Here is a 22,540-nt window from a genome sequence, read left to right as displayed (position 1 = left end):
GCACTGCAGCAGTAAAAATAAAGCAGTACGGGCTGACATGCTGTCAGCCCGATTCTGGAATAATTAGGGTCCTCTGGACCCACCCAGAAAGGAAGTTTTAAAAAAAGTCACATTCTAAAGCAGCCCTGGGCGTGTACAAAAGGGCAAAATTTAAAGTGCAGAAACATGTTCTGCAAAAATATTCATAAGGCAACATTTCTCCACTTGATGGAACTTTTTTTTGCACTTTAAATTTCCCCCATGTAAAAAATGGCCGTATTTTTCAGTTACAAATATGACAGTGTCTACCAGCCACTAGGAGCTAGATGCCTGCTGTGTACGCCCGGGGCTACTTTTCTATCATAAGGTGCCTTTGCAGCATTACTTTACCAGGTTGGCTGACCTCTCACGTGCTCTAAACAGATACACAGTGCATGCTTCTGCGCCTCATGTATTCGGTTTAGAGCATTCCAGCACCAGCAGAGTGGAGACCTGCAGCTGGGCCTCGTTGAAAGGGCTTCCTTGGACAGACTGATGGAATGCAGCGCCTTCGTCTACTGTGACACCGTGACCGGTAAGGAAGACTTCTGAGGGTGAGTGGTATCTCTACTTTACGAGGTGTTGGACTCTATCTCTCATCCAATATTCCTTTTCTGCACTGTCCAGTGTCCTTGCCTGTCGCGCTCTCCTTATCCAGCTCTTTTTTCTCCCTAGTCCTTCTGTGTTTTAGCAACAATAGAGAAGGTGAATTTCAATAGTCTAAATGAAATGTTTTCCTGTGCTGCCAAACACGAATACTAGGCAGACAGCTATTCAAAGTTAAGCCTTCCTCCAAGGGAGCCTGCTGGCCTGAAAGCAACGTAAATGTGCAGTACAACGTCTTATCTGCAAGTGTATTGTGTTTGAGCCCGGTACTGGCTTTAAATGATCTAATCACTCAAAGGTTTGTGACAAAGATTTATTGTTTTTAAGCTGTAGTGCAAAGAGTTTAATGAGCTGTGATGTGTGCACTTTTAATTGTAATTGTATTTATATTGCAGTTACTACCCTGACCAGGTATTGAAGGGACAGTTATGTTAAAAAAAAAAAATGCATTAAGTACAGTTTCGGCATGACTCAAATCTATATTTTGGAAGCATCATTTCATCTTAAGACATTTTGCGCATTTTGTAGCAATCTATCTTACAGAGTGTAATGCAAGTTTAAAATAATGACTTGCATGTTCACTGTGCTTTCTGTCACAGGCTGTGACTTCATACCACTAAAAATACAGGTGTTACTATTCTGCACTGCACCAACAAAAATGTAATTCTCTGGCTCTCTGGTTATACACATACCTCTGCAGTGTGTTAACAGACTTTCATAATGTACTAAAAAGTGTGTTGGTCACTGAGAACAATTTCTTTTTCTCTTAAGTTGCTTGTTATTTTTTAGGTAGCTAGCTGCTGGTGAAACTTACAGAATATTTTGTTTTTTTTAGCCACACCTTTTGTACAACTGATATTTTGAACTGGCATAATTTAAAGTGCATTTAAAAGTGCTTTCATTTATCATAATGAAGAAAATGTAGTTTTGGTGAAATAAAATATTTGCCAAAGATCACAAAATGAAAGTGGGACAGCTGTGATTTATCAATATTTTCTGGCTTAACTTTGTACAAATCAGCCACTCTACGTGTCTTTCACTATGTTAAGGCTTTGTTTTTAACCTCCTTGTGCAGTTTTCATATGATGCGAAGTGGACTCGAAATAATTTAGCTCTTTCATGGGCACCAATTAATACACAAAGTCTCCTAAATTTTTTATGGGCAGATGTGAGATGTAATGATTTGCCCAGAATCGCATGATATTCACACAGAGAATTAAGCCTGGTTCCCCAGTTCCTAAGTCTCCAGCTCTGGCCGCAACCTCACATCCTGACTAAAGGGAGGGAGGCAGGCTGATGCTAGTATCAGAATTCGATTTTTCTGTCCACTTATCACAGAAATATTGCAGAAACTTGCACCAAAATAAAAATAAAATAAAAACTTTCCTGGGAGGGGGGGTGGGGGCGGCGGCGATATAGATCCCTCACTCCCAAGCCTCCCCCAATAAACACCAGCATCGCAGCGTGCTACAATTCAATCACTGGTTTTACACCTCCCCACTTTCAAATTCCACCAGCCGCCACTGCTGTGGGGATGTATGAACATGCATATGGGTGACTGAAAGCCTGTAAAGTGTGTAATTGTGGCACAAGGCACATGTACAACACCTCAACATCTACCGGTTTACAATCCGAGATCTATCGAAAACCAATGGCCAGGAACTCTTCACTGAGTTACGAAAGCTTTCACCCCAAAGCATTACGTGATAACCTGCCCGTAGGGCAATTTCTTCGAATACAACGAAATTGCTCGACCAAATCTGCATTTGAGGAACATGCTAAGACTCTCGAAATGCATTTGACTGAGAAGAAGTATCCTAAACGGTTGATCCGGAATTTGAAAAAAAGAGCCTCCAACAACAACAGGGAGAGCTTATTGGAATCACTGCCTCCGAAACCCAAGCAGGAGCGGATCACATGTGTTAATACTTTCAGTACCCAGTCAAACCAGATACAAAAAATCATTATGAAACATTGGGCAATTCTCAACACCGGGACTGACACTCTACCACCTCCTTTGTTCGCATTTAAGCGGGGACGAAATGTGAAGGACTAATTGGTCCACACTAGACCTAAAAGTGACATCCCCCGCACAATAGGGAAATTGTGGGACATGCCTGCAGTTACAGGTCATCATCCCTGCGGTAATTGTGCAGCCTGTCCCCGAACATCAAAATCAAAACACATTGATATTGGCACTGATCGCCCGTGGGAACAACGACGGTTCACGAACTGCAACAGTCAGAACCGGATATATTTGATCACGTGTCCCTGCAACAAGAAGTACGTAGGGATAACCACGCGCAAAGTAAAAGTGCGGATCTCTGAGCACAACAGCTCAATTAGATGTTCAAAACAAGCGACCAGACTCACCAATCATTTTATTGAGGTTGGACATCTACCCACCGATCCTAAGTGGACTGTAATTGAACAACCACTGATCCCTCCTCGTGCGACTGATGTAAGCAATTTCTTATTTAAAAAAGAGCAGAAATGGGTATATAAACTCAACTCTGATAAGATTGGCCTGAACGAAGACATCCCTTGGATGTCACTCTGAAGATTGCGGACAGAGAGTATACCGGTTTCATAACTCATTAAGATCCTTGTGTGTTTAGACCTAATTGCAATGTCACGTTTATAGCCTGGATGGATAGATCTACTCGAGAGGAATACTATGAGAGTAGATTTATATTATGATTGACGAGATAAATATCACATATTGTAAAGACATTAAACCATATAAGCTATGACATTTAGAGCGCAACCAATCTCGAAAGTTTTGACCTTTGGCAACCCCTTATACTGTTCGATACAATAGAGTTCAGTGATGACAATAATGTATACTTTGACTTACGATTGTCAGTTTTACATAGACCATCTTCCAATATAACAAAGGGCTAAAGATGCTTGTGTCTGTGGGGAGTACGAGTAGGGCGCACTTTGGGCAGAACATAATACTTCTGCCTTTTATGCGCTATGTAGAGTGCCTCCAAGCGAGTCGCGTTCGCTTGGACAGTAAAAACATAACACTTTCCATAATTGTAAACAGACCCGGGGACTGTGAGTCTATTGATGCTCCATGAGCTGAATACGGGCTTAGTAATGGAGCGAACTGCATTTCCCAGATTCTTGTGACGTCGCAGGCATGTGACGCTACGCACACGCACGGGAAACCGGAAGATAAGGTGAGTGCTCCATGAGATGTATACTGACTTAGCGTGGTAACAAACTATATTTCCCAGTGGCCTTGGACGTCGCAGTCATCTGATGCAACGTACACGCACAGGAAACCGGGAGATAATGCTTCTTTGCTCACTGCGTCGGTACCTCCCACGACAACCCAGAGGGACGTCCGGAGTACCGACGGACAGGTGAGTGCGGGAAGCAGATCACACACCTAACCATGTTATTTTTTGGTTTTTCTAGCTCTGCCTGTCATTGGAGCTCTTAGTTACTATGCGACCACGTTTGTGTAAAAACGCCACACTTCCCTGACGATGTCGTTAGCGTGGACACTGGTAGAACAATCGGTGTCCATTTTTCCTTTGGCTCGCTCGCCCTAAGGCTCTCAATCACCATCGAGTTAATTTTCTGCGGAGAAGCCGCATTTTTGCACAGCTGTTCGAAAACGTATACTCGAGCAGACATTATGGCACATACACAATGTTGAACGGCTTTATTTAGCAGTTGTAAAAAGATTGGTTACAATGAGAGTTGTGTGTAAATGGCAATAATCCCTCATTTAGCTTCGTCTAGTCGTTCTAAGATGATTGTTTACAATGAGAGTCGGGTGAGGAGAGCAATATATTTTTCTCATTTGACACCAGAGAGGGTGAGAAGATAAGGGCGCTACATAATGGAGTTCTAAAATGTTTGGCGGTCTCTCTACCTTTACCTGGTAGGTGCTAATTATGAATAAAATAAAGTGGAATGCCATCTTACCGCACAATCGCCGAGTTTTCTACCTAACAAGGGATGAGATGCTTCCTTGACATAGATACTATTGGCAGTATTCGAGTATTTAATAAATCACTGAGTTCTACCTCTGACTGGCTGTGTGATGATAGTAGCGATACGCTTGTGTGTCATAACGCCCTTTTTATCTACATTTGTCCTATAGAGCGGTGCTCCGTTTACCTGCGCTGTAGCCAGGTGAGGTGGAGCTTCTCTCTTCTGCCACTTAGGTAAGTGAGCAAACACACTTGGTGTATTTAAGGCTAATATGATTATCCATCGATTGAGGATACATATACATTGGCTGTAAATAAGATTACTGTTTTTTTAAGATATTTCTAAAATACGGTGATCTAACCATGACTATCTGTTATGTGCTTTCTTTCTATGTATGTGTTTCTTTGGGAATGCTCTGGCACTCCTTTGAATCATGAAGTCAGGAGAAGGATGATATCACTAATATTCAGGTGACATTTTACCTTTTTATATTCTTACTAGCAGTAGCGTTAATGGCCCTGAAGAAGCAGCAAGATACCTGTTGGATCTAGTCAGTCTGCAGAAACATGTCGACCTTCCATTCTTGTTAGTGGTTATTTGTTTATGCCACTTCACACTTTTTATTGATTTGGGATTGAAGAGGTGCATATTCAAGTGTCCTATCCCCTTCACTACCCAATTTTACCATCATCTATATCTCACTTGTTCACTCACTTATTCTCACATTTATTGCACTGATTTTCAGTTACCTTCGGATACCCCCTTTTACACTCAAATCACTGGGTCCCACAAGCTAGATTAGGCTTTTACATCTGCCAGTCTGCTGTGGGCATACTACTCTACCTTCATGGTGTGAAGGATCCCAGATGATGAAGGGCGGATTAGGTCGGTGACTGATGGGAATCTTTTTACAAAGAAGGGATACCCTAAGCGTGACTTTATTAGCACACATTATTAGTTAAGCCTCTCCTTCACATTTACATAGTTAGTTGCCCCTTTTTTGCCTTTTTTTCACTTCTTGCTACTCTTTGTTGGTTTAACATGTACAACACAAACATATAACCATTTTTTGTTTTTTAAATGGGCGAAATTTAAAGTGCAGAAACACGTTCTGCAAAAATATTCATAAGGAAAACATTTCTCCACTTGATGGAACTTTTTTTGCACTTTAAATTTCCCCCATGTAAAAAATGGCCGTATTTTTCTGTTATAAATATGACAGTGTCTACCAGCCACTAGGAGCTAGATGCCTGCTGTGTGTAATGCAACACTTTGAAATGGGAGAACATTCAACGGAATAGTTAACTTTGTTTATACGCATTACATAAAACTCGTCGGTTTACATTTTTCGCATGTCAAAGTGTCTTTACAAGCAGCAGGCATTTTACTTCCAGTGGACTGTAGATATGGTGCAGTTTATAAAAAGGAAAATACAATCATTTCTTTTAACGTGAGGAAGTTAAAGTGCAGAAACCTGCTTCATAAAACATTAGGACATAATTGGCTTAATTTAAAATACAGAAAAACAATAAGAAAGTGTCATAGAAACATTTTTCTTCACTTAAATTCCTTCCATTTAAAAGAAAATGATTGTATTTGTTCAGTTATAAATATGGCACTGTCTACCAACAACTAGGAGCAAGATGCCTGCTGTTTGTAAATGCAGCACTTTAAAAAGGGAGAAAGTTCAAACGAAGAATTGACTTAACCTTAAATTAACTCTTCATTTTAGTCTGTTCTCATTTTAAAGCATTCAGAAACATCATTTTATTCTCATGCTCCAATACGGAGTTGAGAATGAGTTATATTTAGGAGTTAAATAAGTCAGTAGTTCAGTTCTGATCCTCAGTGACTCACCTATATTATAGGTGCTCACCGTCTGGCTCTGCTATCTGCAATCTGATAATAATGTAAAATAAACATAGTATTTCCTTAACTTTAAAAGGAGAATGCAACACTTATTTATTGCACTTCTTAGTTAAAGATAAACCCTAGCCTGGGAGATACTCTGAAGGTTTATGCGAGCTACTGGTAGCTCGCTATCGACTGGATAGAGACACCTGAGCTAGGGGTGTCCATAATGATGTAACCGATGGCTACAAAAGAAGAGATCACAAGTATATTGGAGGGTGAAGCAGTGGATAAAACCACTAGAAGAAATGAGTCCTAGGGACCTCGAAGCAGAGCAGATCGAAAGGGGAAGAGTCCAAACACAAGAGCTGGCCTTTTCATATGTGGAGTCTTTGTATCGCTGCTCCAATTATATGACCTTATGTTAAACCATATTTGTGAAATAGCTAAACTATTTACATTGTAAATTACCAATAAAATCAGCCTATGGCTGACGAATGTGAAGAAGGAAACCTAAAACAACCAATGCATGTATTCTTAAAATGGAGTGTGCCAAAGTCTCTCTTGCTTCCCACTGGGAGCAGCGCACTTGAGGAACAGGCCCAAGTCTGACTGATTATTTGAAGAATTCAGTTAGAGAGCCCATCCTTCCAGTTCATGTGACCAAAGGTCAGGGGTATAAAATAAATATAGATTGAGAGAATTGTGAATAACAGATGTTTTTCACGAAGAGGCTCTGAGTGACATCAAAGAGACAAGAGAGAAGAAAGAATTGTCTATGATGCCACTCGGAGCCATAAGGCAGTTGTCCAGGGCAGCAACAGAAACTGGGCATCCGTCCATCCTAGTCACAGTAGTATTTAATATGGTCTGAGCATGCTAATTGGAAGGAAAAATGAACTATAACACATGTGGAGCAAGACTAGTTTCCACAAACACGCTAGGAAGCTGGGAAGCTCATCTACATTAAAACTATATAATTTTATTTTAAGAGCAGCTGTATTGCTAACAATTGTCTTACAGTTTGGCGTTGTATCTTAGTTTGATTGAGTCTGGTGTTATGGGAGCACCTCCCCATTACGGCGTATGGAAGATGAAAGGGCCGAGAAGTATCTATTAAGTGCATTTTTAAGTCTGGGTTACAGGTTTCATGAAGCAACTTAGTAACTAGCACCATGTCAGGAATGCTCTAAAGAGTGTGAGGCTGCAACTGTGATTCCTGCCTCACCCCCGAAGATTTAAAGCTGCCCAAGAGTCTGTTACTAAACTTTAGCAAGCATTTCTTTTAGGGAAGCTCTAAACCCAAAGATGAGTGGAGGAGATCAGCTTCACCAATTCAGAATTACGACCACAATTAGATTCAAAAGTGTCACTTGCAACTCTTGGGGACAATTTTAAATTACATGTAGATAATAAAGTAGGTAGCAACATTTGTGTTTTCCTACAGGATTGATTTGAACTACTCTAGGGCAAGACCATACTACTATATTGTAGTCAGAAGGGACACTTAACGAGGGTTGGAGTTCCATTAATGCCTGCCTGTGGAACCTGAGCCTTGGCACAAGTTGTGATTGGTACACTGTTTCAACAAGTTTGTGAATTGCTCACAAAAAACACAAGGGTGTTTAATTTGTTGTTTCAATTATTTTGTCGCTGGGTTAAAGAATAACTCATATGGAATTACAATAGTGCGAAAAAAAAGAACATATCTTTACCTTCCTTCCAGCATGGATGTGAATGAGGTTTACTTCTCGCATTATACCAGATTAGTTGCCGGCAGCCATCGTACGCACAGGAGTATTCATCATCTCCGATACCGTAACCTTCCTTTAAAGAAAAAAGGCCAAAATAAATGTGGTATTTGTATCACTTTGCATACAAGCATTACTCCCACCTGCACACAGACCATAAATAAATGTTTAATTACATAGCTTTCAAATAACTACAGGAACTACTGGGTACAATTTGGCAAACTGGAGATCTATAAATTCAACATCAAGTTACTTTTTTCATTTTGAGGATGGGGCGGCCTTCGGATTACTGCTATATTACAGGATTTGGGAGACCTATAAGGCACTTCAGACATTTACCACCAATTGCAAACGTCTCAAGTGACTCATATCTACTTAATGCTGCTGGAGTACGGACACAAAGCACACATATTATGACAATTACCATAAGCACATTCTGAATTGTTGTACTTTTTTAGGTTTCCTGCCTTTTTATTATTGTACATTTTATTTCATTCATATCTCACTTCACACTTTTCTTGGTTTGGCTTTCTGGAGACCTCTTAATTTCTGTTCAAAAACTTAAACTGAATTTAAAAAATGATAAACAAAAGTGGTTTAACCCCTTCCTGATTTTCCTGGGACCTGATCCTTTTATTGGAAAACTCGATGTGTTAAAGTAACACCCCTTAAAGATTTTTGGATGGGCACCGTGCTGAAGAGGAAACATGCACAGAGGTTGGAAACAGCCAGTGTCCAGATCCATTCAGCATGAATTTTTCAAAGAGCAAACCATTAATTTTTCTATAATTGAGATAAAACAGATTCTCTGAGCCAACCATACTTTTACAAAAGAACCTCCAATCCTAGAGAAAATGAATATAGCCCCCCACAACCTCTCCACCCCAATTATGGATGACACCCAGCTTGTGTTGGCCATCAACGGGAATGGAGGCAAGGTAGCTGAAAACGTCCAAGAGGGCATGCGGGCGATCGGTGAGTGGATGGCCTCTAACTACCTAAAGTTAAATGCTGAAAAAACAGAGGTCGTCATATTTGGACATCTCTCCCCCGGATGGTCAAACACCTGGTGGCCCCCTACGCACGGACCACCACCTACACCAGCCATCACCGTCAGAAATCTGGGGGTGATTTTTGACGATAAATTAAATTTCATGGCCCACTCAAATAAAATAGCAGCAACAGCCCATCACAAACTTAGGCCGATCAAGAAAATCATGCCGTTTCTACCAACCTCAGCAGGTAAGACGCTGGTAAGCGCCCTCGTGCTGTCATCTCTTGACTATTGTAACGGCTTATTCATCAACGCCCAAGCAAGAGTGACCAACAAAATGCAGACCATCCAGAATGCTGCAGCCCGCCTCTTGTCTGGAATCCCAAAGTTCTCACCAATCTCTGAGACTATAAAAGAGACCTGCATTGGCTCAAGATTCGAAACAGGATCAAGTTTAAAGCGCTGTGCATACTCTATAAAGCACTGCACAACTGTGGTCCACATTTCCTGAAATCCCATCTCAGATACCAGTCCTCCATAAGATCGCTCCGATCTAACAACCTTAAAATCCTTCAAATACCATGAACAAAAACAGTTAAATGGGGCGATAGACGCTTCCTTGTGGCAGCTCCCAGGTTATGGAACTCCCTGCCAGCTTCCATCAAAGACAGCCCATCCCTGATGCATTTCCGCAGAAAGATAAAGACCTTGCTGTTTGATCAAGAATAGTTACCGGCCTAACCTCGGGAATACATTCAAAGTTTCTAGCGCCGAGACGCCTACGGGCAATTGTACGCGCTGTATAAATCTCAAAAATAAATAAATAAATAAATAATTGGATTATCATACCTCCCAATGAGGCAAACCATGCCAAGCTCATCACGGTCATTATAATTTTAGTCTGGCAAGAAAACGACAGAGGTTCCGACGTTGTTAGATGCATGTTCAACAGACATAGCAAAAGGATCAGAAAACCTAAGATTTGGTAATACTTTTCAAGCCTACAATTCCCATGTGCAATTCTAGAAATGCTCAGGACTGAATCAAGAAACCCCAGAAACGTTTAGCTGGGATGAAGTATTGCCTCTTCTGCTCAAAGCCAGGCCCCTTCTTGAAGTGTCCATATAAAGTTATAAGGTATTTATCCATAAAAATTAAGAAATATCAATCACCAGGTGCCCCATCCAAGATACAGTCTCCCTCTTGCCATGCTTGCAGCATTCACATAAGATTGGCTCTTGTCTGAAAAATTAGAACATGTTCCCTCAAGTCAGAATTTTACTTTGTACTTATGCTGCATTAGAGTGAAAAAAGCCAGTCAATCTGCTGCATAGGGAAACGCAATGCACAGAGCGCACCATCTAGGACTTAGCCATGATAAAGGTAGTTTTATAAAATATTTACTCTTCAAAAGAAGAGTGTGTCATTTGGGAAAGGGTGGTAGGTAATGCTACCTGTCACGGTATGCTCAAGTGCTAATGTTTCCAAAGAGCCATCTCCATTTGCGAAAGAGTTTCTTTAAAGATCAAGGCTTCTTGAAACATCTTGTAAATGGGCAAACAGATTTAAACAAACTTCAGTAAATGTTTAACTAATTGCATATTAATTGGCCATGCAATATTAAAGTACATATATCTGAATCACAAAGTAAGCAAGTAGACCAGGGGCCGTATTACACGTTATCATTGTATGCGCCCGGCACACCTTTCAATAGGTGCACCGGGCGCAAAAAATGATAATGCGCCCTATTATGGTGTATGCGCTCCCTCCAGGGCAGCTGCGACCTCACGCTTCCCTGGGGGCAGCGTATTCATGTGAAAACACGGGGCAGGTGCTCTGGCACCCGCCTGCACTTTTATAGGGGATTAGAGATCCCATTGCAGGCGGGGGCACTCAGTAACTGCACCCGCCTGCTAGGGGATGTCGGGGGGGGGGGTCCATGGGACCCCCTTTACCCCCTGCATAAGGCTGATCTCAGGGAGTGCACTGACAGTGCACCACCTTTTAAATGGCCCATTGACAATGCTCTTACTGAGGGCTTCTTGGACTCTGCACCTGTGTCTGTAATATGGCACGGGTGCAGTCAAAGGAATTCCTTCATTTGCAATGGGGCATGCCCCTATGCAAATGAGAGAACGCCCTCTGTTGCTCGTGCTGGCATTTTAGGTGCACCAGCACTATCGGCATTATAGAAAGGAACACACACGCATCTTGGTCCCCCCTTCTACAATACCAAAGTGCCCCGGGGGCGCACAAAGGAAGCGCAAATGCCCTTTGCGCCCCCGGGGGCACCATCTGTAATACAGCCCCAGAATTGTATTTGCTGAATTCTAGGTTTGTGTGCCTGGTGGGATCAAGCAGTAGTTTGGGTATCAAGCTAACTGGTTACAAAGCAATGACTGAATATGGTTAATGATAAGATTTCACAAAATCTGCACTTACATGATTAAGAAATTTGCTGTCTTTGGTCGCCCAACCAATTTGCATTACGCCAGAGGTAACAACTGTAACTTCATAGTACCAGATTCCAGAATCAACACAAAAAGTACATCGAACACTTTCAAAAGAAGATGCATCACACCGGGCCTGTAACATCAAAAGCAGAATACATGATTTCTCTTCTGAATGAAACATTATATGGAAAACAAAGCTTGAACTCTACAAAATACACAGTTAAAGCCAGTGGTTCATGAGCCCAAAGGTCTGTTTGATGAGGACACATTAGGCATTGGCAGGGTCTGGCCCATGCAAGCATTCCTATTATGAAAAGATAAGCAAATGAAAACATGTTCCACTGTATCTGCAGCAATTTTATGTCATAGGTAAGCAAGACAGCAATCTCAAATGACTGCATTGCTAGAGTTCAAGGGAGACATCTTTAAGACCACACCAGCAAACTAACTCCTCCCCCTTCACTTACCCATGGCAGTCTCATCAAATGCCCTACAGCACAGCACCTCAGGTAGGGTAGCCTCTCCTACACTACACATTAAGCTACAGTGGGGTCCCCCTGTATTCATCAGAACCTGGATACGGTTTAATAAATTAGACAATTAGTTCTGTCAGATATACTTTTAGACAATCATTTAGTAATAACATATACAAGGTACGATATATATATATATATATATATATATATATACACACACACACACACACACACACACACTGAAAAAAATCAAAAGTTAGAGGAATCTTATAGTTCAGCTCAGATTTAACTCGTACAAAACCATTGAAATTCAGCAGTTATAGTTACCTGAGCTAACTAGAACTTGCACCCCCACAATGCACTGCTTATGACCTCACATACTACATCACTCAAGACATGGTCAGTAACATTACTGATTACATATGAAACTACATTACCAGAGGGCTGAATGGAGGTCCTGTAAAGATTCAGCCCAGCCATGCCGCCCAGCTGCATGGAGTCAGCCAAAAGACTGAGGAACTCAAGTCTCAGCTTCTTAGGTGACAGAGGTTCTACCATCATCAGTGAACAGTTGCGAGGCTTCAAACCTGGAAAGTGACTTGTTCTTTTACTACGAAAAGGATGTATCTTTAATATGGCTCTTGGTTGCTTTTTTTGGCAAGATCCCTTATGAGAACGCTCCATGAAAGGTTATTTAACTTTTCGAGAGGACACTTCCGGGGGGAGGGGGGGTTGAGGAGGGTTAATGAAGGAGGAGTTGTCCTTGCATACCTTAGCCAATAATAGCATAGCCTCTTGCTCCAAGATGACCTTCAATTGCATGGAAGCAAAAAGTCACAGTGCAGGATGTTGTGTGTTGTGTCCCGCAATGGAAACTACAAACAGTTGTGCGGACCCGTAAAGGAAACCTTCCACCACCCTCTGCCTGGCTTGACATCAGAGGCTTATGATAAGATAATTGACATAGCCACTGGAACCGGAAGAGATCTAATTTTTCTACCTCGGTATTCAAATACCCCATCATCCAGATATCTAATAGATTTGCCCCACTAACATCATTAGAAGAGATAGACTGACATAACCCCTACCGCCATAGCATATGTATGGTGGAACAAGAAAGTGTGATTGCTTCAGGGGTTGCAAAACAGTCAGAAAATCCAACCGTGGTCAGGTGGAGAGTAGTACAGGGGATACTAGGATAATAGAAGAGTGTAATTAAGGTAATCTACTAGATGTATGTCTGGAAAACCTTGTGAATTGTTTACCAAAGGAAGTAGTAGCCACGCCAAAGGAAATCGGCGTTGTCCCACTCCTGCTGTGTGAAGTAGTTAGCCCCAGGGCAGGAGTATATGGTAAGGGGTATAGCTTGTTTACCTGGAATATTGCAGGGTGGTATAGTAAGGAAGACTCACTTGGCTGGAAGGATTTTGTTAATAGCCACAATATTCTAGGTCTCCAGGAGACATGGTGTACGGAGCATTTTAATTTTGACAGGTAGGTTTAATGTAATCTACCTGCCCTAGGATCTACCGTTGGAAGAGCAAAAGGAGGACTTCTAATACTCCTGTCTGTCAAACTGCCAGTGGAAGTCAAAATGTATAAAATAATTGGATGTCAATTCCCAAGTTTTGTGGTTACAACAAAAAAAAAAATCGTAATGTCCTGTTAGTTAATTACTACAATAACTTGTTTGATTCCACACGTCATAAAGTGGTTATCGAATTAGAGAAAGCACTTGACAAATTGTGCTCTGACAATTGTGTTAATTTTGATTTTATTTGGGGGGGGGATTTTAACATATCTATGTGTCCCCTCTCTCTAACCAAGGCCTGTGGGTTTAATGATGATTCAGGCGATGAATGTGTTCATTTTTTGCATAGCATCTATGGAGAGGCGTTGAATTCCGGTATGGTTAAATTTGACATGGAGGTGTTGCAATGTGCCAAAGATGGGGATGGTAACCCTTTACCAACATTTACTGGCAGGAATGCCTGCACTATTATTGATCACTTGCTGGTCTCTGCGAATATTAGTGCACATTGTACCACCCCGGAGATATTAGATGTATATGTTAGTGACCATAACTGTATTGCTTTAACATTATGTAGTTGGGGTCTTAGATGGTCAGATTACCCAAACTACTGTAGATTATATTATTCCATGTAGACCCAACGGTTTTAGGATTAAGTGGAAAGGGGAAAACTGATAAATTTTTTAAAAGTATTTGTACGGCTTGTCAATCCGAGATATAGGATTGCCTGGATGACAACGCCGACTCCTTGCGTACTATATTGTGTTTTAGCAAGATTAATGGTATAATTAATAACATCCCGACGGCAACGAAGGTGAATAGACAAGTGCAGAACAAAGGGTGGTTTGATCATGCCTGCACTCAGTCCTTGTTGGAGTTAAAGAAAGCACTGTCATGTAGACCCAGGGATAGGTCAATTGTTATTAATTTGAGATTAGTCTATAAAGAACAGCTAAAGTGAAGGAAGAGGGAGCTTCAGGAAGACGCCTGGGGCAAACTGACTATGGCAGTAGAGATATCCCATAGCAAGAAGTTTTGGGACACAGTTAACTCCCCTTTTTTAAGAAATGAGGATGCCCCCGACCTAACATCTCACGTTAGTGAGGAAGTTTGGGTCGCACATTTTACTAGTATCTTTGACCCAGGGGTTGCACCCTCAGAAACTAGTGGGGATGTAGACTTGGCCAATCCTCGCTCTTAACATTACACTTTCAGAGGTAGAATCTGGCATTAATGGAAGCAAGGCAGGAAAAGCAACTGGACCTGATGGCGTGCCAGCTGACCTGTATAAAGCCAAACTGGCACTCTGGGGACCCGTATTGACCAGTCTTTAATGCGGCTGTAATGGAAAGTGCACCATCTACTTGGGGAGAGTCTATAATTATCCCCATATTCAAGAAAGGAAATAGATCCGAAGCCAAAAATTAATTGACCTATTTCCCTTCTAGACTCATCTATCAAGATCATGAGCAGGGTCTTGTTAGTCCGACTAGAAGAATGGGCTGAGGATAATAGGATTCTGGCTCAGTCACAATCTGGGTTCAGGAAAGGACGGGGAACCCTGGAACAATGCATTAACTTGGACCTTCTAATAGGAAAATATATGCGTGCAAAGCAAGGATCACTTTTTCTTTGCTTTGCAGATCAAAGTAGTGCATTCGATCTAGTAGATGATGCCCTACTATGGCCGATTCTATTGGGACTTGGTGCACCAGAGCCTATTATTTACTTTCTGGCAAGGCTCTACACTAAATTGTCTGCCCGTGTGCGTTATGGACAAGCCGGAGAATGCACTTCTAAAATTAAGGTTAACCTAGGTATCAGGCAAGGTTGTGTCCTTGCGCCTCTTCTTTTTACCCTTTTTTATTAACGCTATTGATGCTGAACTTAAAATGGTTAAATGTGATGCACCACAGGTGGAGGGCCAGGATGTACCGGTGCTGCTATACGCAGACGCGGTACCCCTCTCAAGGACACCATTAGGCCTCCAGAGATTGATGGATAAATTCACAGATTTTATCAAGGGCAGAAAGCTGCAGATTAATAAAACTAAAACATATGCTTTGATCTGTGGCCAAAGAGCAGGAAAAACGAAACCTTTTATATAGAGGATCAAAAAATTATAACAGTTGAGAAGTTTTGTTACTTGGGTATAACCTTCACCAGTAATGGAATGTGGACACAGGAGGTAACGAACGTCAGGGCCAAATTGGCCAAAAGTACATATGTTTTTTTTTAATTTGCACCCAAACTCGGGGATCGCTGCATTTACGATAGGTTACATATCTACCAAACCAGATGCGTATTAATAGCACTCTATGGAGCTGGGGTCTGGGGCTACAGCCGCCATGCAAAGCTACAAATAGAGGAAAACAGGTTTTTTTAAAAGTTACTCTGTTTACCTATGTCAGCCTCCTCCGAGCTTACACATAATGAAGTGGGGATGGAATACTTGACGGATATAATAGGGCTAAGACCATTGATGGTGTGGAGATCTATATGGATGAAGGAAGAAACTGCTTTTAACAGAAGCATTATTAATGACTGCCTTCGCCTGGACAATTGTTTACAGATCCCTTGGCTCAAATATGTAGTTTCAACTTTTAAGGATATATTTAATATAAAAATCATGGAAGACCCCAGTAGAGCGACTGATATCCCCAAGAGAGAAATTAAAAATACCTATCTGAGGAGGAAAGTTCTGGACCGTCAAAGTACTAGTGGGCAGTTATTAACTTTTAAGCTCTATTTTTCTTATGTGGATCCTGATGGCTTCCAACAATACCTAACCACGGTTGCTAGAACATCGCACTGGTTTGTACTCACTAGAATGAGATTAGGTATTGTACATCATCTGGTGGCATTTCCATGTATTAAAAAGTATCCTACTGTCCCGTGTCCATGTGACGGAATCACGAAACGGGAGCACCATGCACTTTCTCCTCATCTGTAATTTATATTTAGACCCCCGTATTGCCTTTCTTAAACCTCTTTTAAAAAAAATGCGGCATCTTATCTGTGAAAACTGCTATGAATTTGTTGTTTTTATTACATGAGCCTGATATTTGCTTTTTTACTGCAACGTACATTTTAAAACCAATTGCTTTGGCACTTCATGGATCAAGCAGTGGCTGGCTGTAACATCTAGCGTGAACTCTGGCTCCCGCGGAAGCATAGGGCTTGGGGCCTGTACTCTTCTCCGGTGACCTCGCCGACTCGGTGGGCGTGGGACCAGTTGGCCCTGCAAAAAGGATAGACCACCTTCCTGTCGCCTATGACGCCGATTGTCGACAATCCGGACTTTCCGCTTGGCTGTTCTTCCCCCCTTTTCCAACGTTGGAGGGAGGCGGGGTGCAAGAGAGCGGTTCACCTTTTTGATTTTAACGGGCTGCTTTCCTTTTCGTCGCTGTGCCGGGACCATTATGCAATCCCGAGGTCGGACGCCTTCGCATATTCCCAGGCGGCCCATTGGGTCACGCAGGCCCCCAATTGCACCAACATGTCCCGTCCATTGACAGCCGTGGAAAGGTGGGTGGCTTCTAAAGATGACCGCAAGGTGATGTCCAACTTGTATGCTATGATCATTGCGCGGCATAAAGCACCGCGCACTAAGGCTCAGGTTCGGTGGGAGACGGAGTTGGGGCGCTCACTGTCACATGAAAAATGGGAGAGAGTGTTTTACCGCACGCACCACAAGGCTACTAACGTTGCGGGGGCTGAATCGCTCTATAAGATGTTATCTTATTGGTACTACACCCCGGCTCGTCTTAAGTCCTGGGTCCCAAGATGTTTTGGTTTGTGCTGGCGGGGTTGTGGGGCGCCGGGCACCTTGACGCATTTGCTCTGGCATTGTCCGAAGCTGGAGCGGTAATGGAAGCAGGTACATGAGTATATTGATGAGGCTTTTCACATTACCTTTCCTAGGGCTCCTGAACACGTGTTGCTTGGACTCCCCCATGCAAGAGTGTTTCCCTTACGTTTGTTGCGAGGCAAGCAGATCGCCCTGGCATTATTGGCAGCGCGCTTAGTTATCCTGGTGCAATGGCGTACTACTGCTCTACCGGATCCCAGGAATTGGGTTCGACGGCTCTGGCACCTGTAAGCGATGGAGCGACTCTCGATGGGGGTGGAGGGCAAAGGAGCGAACTATGCAGAGTTGTGGGAACCCTTCATTCATCTCCTGTCACGGGATATGCGGGAGGTTACGTGCCCAAAGTTCTTGCAGATTCTGCAACTATTCCCGGTGGAGCCAGGGGGAGTAGCTCGTTAGGGGACAGCGGGGGCGGGGGCCCAAGCGGGCTATTGGGTCTGCTGTTTGGGGTGCTGAGTGGGTAGATGAGGTTGATGCGGAAGGGACGGGGGGCGGGATTGGGGGGGAAGGGGGTTTTCTTTGGTTGTTTTGTCCTTCTAAAGTAAGTGGTATGGCAGTCTCGGCTGCCTGTTCCTTCTGGATGTATGTCATTACAACGCATGCTTTTTCCACGCATGCCTTTACAACGCAAGTCGTTACAACGACTTGCGTTGGGGGCGCTGGATAGTGAATAGTTTAATTTACTATTCCAACTCCAGTCCCCGTGGATTGTAGGGAAGGTTTTGGATAGTAAATTAAACTATTCCCTATCCTACAGCGCCCTCCAGCGCAAGTCGTTGTAACGACTTGTGCTGTAATTCCTGCGTTGTAAAGGTACTGCGTGGAAAAAGTTTTGTTGTAAAGGATGTTTCCCGTTCCTTCTGGTGCAGTAGTTATCCTCGCCGGGTTGCCCCCCGGGGTGTCGGCCCATAAGGCTGTGTAACATGTGACTGTACTTCGCTCTGCCGGCCGATGGATGTAGGCAGCCCAGCTGTGTTAGATGCATAATTGCCACGTAATAAAAACCATTGATTCTAAAACCAATTGCTGCTAGAAAAGGAATATGCTACTTACCAGTATGCATCTGTTCTTGGCATAGAGGGCTGCAGAGTGGTACATTATAAATAGATCGCCATCTGGTGTTGGGCTTGGATGATTGCACTTGTTTTTCTCTTTTGTATCTTGGTGAATCCTCCTTTGGTTGCTAGTGTGCATGGGCATCGGCTCCATCCTTAGATTGTTTTGCCATAGTAGGGTTAGATGGAGTAGTGTGATAGAATACAGATGGAAATGCCCATGTAAGTGTATCTAAATAAGATATTGTTGGAACAGACACAGGTTTCCGGGGAGGCTGGGAGGGCATGTACCATTCTGCAGCCCTCTATGCCAAGAACAGATGCATACTGGTAAGTAGCATATTCCGTTCGAGGCATATGGGCTGCAGATGGTACATTATGAATAGACTATACAGCAGTTCTCTCCCTAGCGGTGGTCGCCTGTGTCTGTTGCAACAGTCTGAAATAAAGTCTTTAGTACAGCTTGTCCCACTCTAGCTTGTTGTGTTGTGTGCACATCTACACAATAGTGCTTTGTGAAGGTATGCAGTGTAACCCAGGTAGCTGCTTTGCATATGTCATCTAGTGGAATGTTTCCCAAAAATGCCATAGATGCTCCTAGTTTACGTGTAGAGTGAGCTCTAGGAGGAACAGTTAATGTTCTCTTCGCCTTTAAGTAGCATATTTGTATACATTTTACAATCCATCTGGCAATGCCTGCTTTAGAGATGGGATTGCCCTTATGTGTAGGAGAAAACGCTACAAACAGCTGTTTTGTCTTTCTGAAAGTTTGTGTTCTTTCTATATAATACAATATTGCCCTTCTGACATCTAATGTGTGTAGGGCCCTTTCCGCTACCGTCTGTGGTTTTGGAAAGAAGACCGGTAGTTCCACTGACTGATTGATGTGGAATGCGGAAATTACTTTAGGCAAGAATGTTGGATTTGTTCTAAGAACCACCTTGTTTTGGTGTAACTGCATGAATGGTTCTTGAATTGTAAACGCTTGTAACTCACTTACTCTTCTGAGTGAAGTGATAGCTATGAGGAAGGCCACCTTCCATGTGAGGAATTGTATTTCACACCTATGCATAGGTTCAAAGGGTGGTCCCATTAGTCTGGTAAGTACTATGTTGAGATTCCAGACTGGGGAAGGTGGCAGTCTTGGTGGAATGACTCTTCTGAGTCCTTCCATGAAAGCTTTAATTGCTGGTACTTTAAACAGGGAAAGATGTTGCCTGTTTTGTAGGTACGCTGCTATAGCTGCGAGATGTACTCTGATCGAGGTATATGCTAAGTTGCATTGCTGCAAGTGTAGTAAACAGCAAATAATCTGTTTAGTAGATGCGTCCAGAGGGTTGATGTGGTTACTGTTACAGTGTACAGCAAACCTTTTCCATTTTGCTGCATAGCATGCTCTGGTGGTAGGACGTCTTGCTTGTTTAATGATTTCCATACATTCTGGGGGTAAATCTAAGTATCCAAACTCTATGACCTCAGGAGCCAGATCGCTAGGTTCAATTGTTTGGGATCTGGGTGCATTATTTCTCCATGGTTCTGTGTAAGGTGCATGGGTAATAATCTTAGCTTTTGATGTGGCACCTGTGAGAGTTGCAGTAGCATGGTGAACCACGGCTGTCTTGCCCACATGGGTGCTACTAGTATCATTGTCATTGAGTGCTGTTGCAGTTTCCGAACCACTAACTGAATTAGTGGGAGAGGGGGAAAAGCGTAAGCAAATTTGTTGGACCAATTTATCCATAGTGCATTGCCCTGGGACCTGTGGTGTGGGTACCTGGATGCGAAGTTTTGGCATTTTGCGTTCTGATGATTGGCAAACAGATCTATCTCTGGTTGTCCCCATCTTTGGAAGAATGGCTGCAGTATTTGGTTGTGCAGCTCCCATTCGTGTACTTGTTCTGACTCTCTGCTTAGGATGTCTGCTATCTGATTTTGAACTCCTGGTAGGTGTTCTGCTAACAGATAGATCTTTTGAGGAATGGCCCATCTCCAAATGTCCTGTGCTAGTCTGGATAGTTGGAGCGAGTGTGTCCCCCCCTGTTTTTGAATATAATACATTGCAGTCATGTTGTCTGTTCTGATCAGGACTGCCTTGTTTGTTATTTGCATCTGGAAAGCTTTTAGTGCTAGAAATACTGCTAGTAGTTCCAAGTAGTTGATGTGCAGTTTCTTTTGCTGCACACTCCATTTCCCCTGCACTGTGTATTTGTCCATGTGCGCTCCCCATCCGAAGAGCGATGCGACCGCTGTCCGTATCGCTTGTGGAATCGGTTCTAGGAACGACTGTCCTTTGGAAATGTTTGTTGTGTTCCACCACTTCAGAGAGCGATGCGTACGGTCGTCTACCAACACCAGATTTGTAATCTGACCTTGAGCCTGATTCCACTGTGTCGCTAGACACTCCTGTAGTGGACGCATTTGTAGTCTGGCATGTGGTATTAGTAGTATGCAGGAGGACATCATGCCTAACAGCTGCATAAACACTTGTGCTGGTAGTGAGTGTTGTGGTTGAAATCTTTGTATTAACTTGACCATTGTCTGTATCCTGATTGGATTGGGGTATGCTTTGGCTCTTTCTGTGTCTATAGTAGCCCCCAGGTATTGTTGAATTTTGTTTGGTTGTAGGTGTGATTTTTTGTAGTTCACCGTAAACCCTAGGTGGTGCAGAAATTGAATTGTCTTCTGTGTGTTGTGAAGGCATTCTTCTTGTGACTTGGCCTTTATTAACCAATCGTCCAAGTAAGGGAAGACATGTATTTGTTGTCTTCTTAGGTGTGCTGCCACCACAGCTATGCATTTTGTGAACACTCTTGGTGCTGTTGGGACACCGAACGGAAGGACTTTGAATTGATAATGTTGTCCTTCCACTACAAACCTTAGGTATTTTCTGTGGGCTTTGTGAATTGGGATGTGAAAGTAAGCGTCTTTTAGATCCAGTGTAGAAAGAAAGTCCCCTTTCTTCAGTAAAGGAAGTACTTGTTGGAGCGTGACCATGTGGAAATGTTCCGAATTTATGTATGCATTGAGAGGTCTGAGGTCCAAGATTGATCTTAGGGACCCGTCTTTTTTGGGGATTAGGAAGTATAGAGAGTATACTCCTGTCCCTTGTTGATGTTTTGGAACCTTCTCTATGGCATGCTTTTGTAGTAGTGATAGTACTTCTTCCTTTAACAATGTCAGATGGTCTTGACTCATTGGACGCTGTTTGGGGGGGATGTTTGGTGGGGTAGCAGTGAGTTCTAGGCAATAACCATGTTGGATAATTTGTCTCACCCACTTGTCTGATGTGATGTTTTCCCAGACAGGTAGGAACTGTGCTAGACGTCCCCCGACCGGTGTTATGAGGTCTGGGGGAAGTTGCATTAAGTCACTGTTTTGGGGTTGGGGAGTTGCAGTCGTTATTATTTCCGCGACCCCTACCCTTGTTGATGTTACCTCTGTAAATACCTCTTGAATTACCTCTGGGTGACGTTGGCGTAAAAGAGGTGGATTGCTGACTTGTTCCTGTACTCTGAGCCCACTCTATAGGTGGATCTACGAAAGGAACCCCTTTGTGTTGGCTGTTGTAATGCTCCCATTGACTTAGCCGTTTGTGTCCTTTTTCATCTTTTCTAAGGTCTCATCTGTGCTTGAGCCGAAAAGTGTCTTTTGATCAAAGGGTTGGTTCAATAAAGATGTTTGTACTTCTTGTTTGAACCCTGAGACTCTAAGCCATGCATGTCTCCTTAACATGACACTGGTGTTGATGGATCTTGCTGCAGTGTCTGCCGCGTCTAGGGCACACTTAATGGAAGTGTTAGGTATTATCTTTCCTTCCTGTATTAGCTGATCTGCTCTCTTCTGATGTTCTTTGGGGAGATGTGTGATGAGTTTTTCTAACTCATCATAATGTGCCCTGTCATAACGTGCAAGTAGCGCTTGTGTATTGGCTATACGCCAGCTATTTGCCGCTTGTGATGCCACTCTTTTACCTGATGCAT

At 42.8% G+C, this 22,540-nt stretch overlaps 1 protein-coding gene across 4 annotated transcripts in view; it reads right to left on the bottom strand.

The window, feature by feature from the left end:
* RSPRY1 (ring finger and SPRY domain containing 1) overlaps positions 1-22,540 on the bottom strand; it is a 300,486-nt gene that overhangs the window by 75,372 nt on the left and 202,574 nt on the right. For all 4 annotated transcript variants that reach the window (XM_086947733.1, XM_086947736.1, XM_086947734.1 and 1 more), the window contains exons 10-11: positions 11,617-11,760; positions 8,145-8,256 (exon numbers count right to left, since the gene is read on the bottom strand). In XM_086947733.1, the coding sequence (XP_086803859.1) occupies positions 8,145-8,256; positions 11,617-11,760 (256 nt within the window). The remainder of the gene's footprint in view (positions 1-8,144; positions 8,257-11,616; positions 11,761-22,540) is intronic.

This window comes from Lissotriton vulgaris, chromosome 12 (assembly GCF_964263255.1).
Source record: "Lissotriton vulgaris chromosome 12, aLisVul1.2, whole genome shotgun sequence".
Classification (NCBI taxonomy): domain Eukaryota; kingdom Metazoa; phylum Chordata; class Amphibia; order Caudata; family Salamandridae; genus Lissotriton; species Lissotriton vulgaris.
Note: the sequence above shows the minus strand (reverse complement) of the source record. Positions and strands in the feature narration are given on the sequence as shown.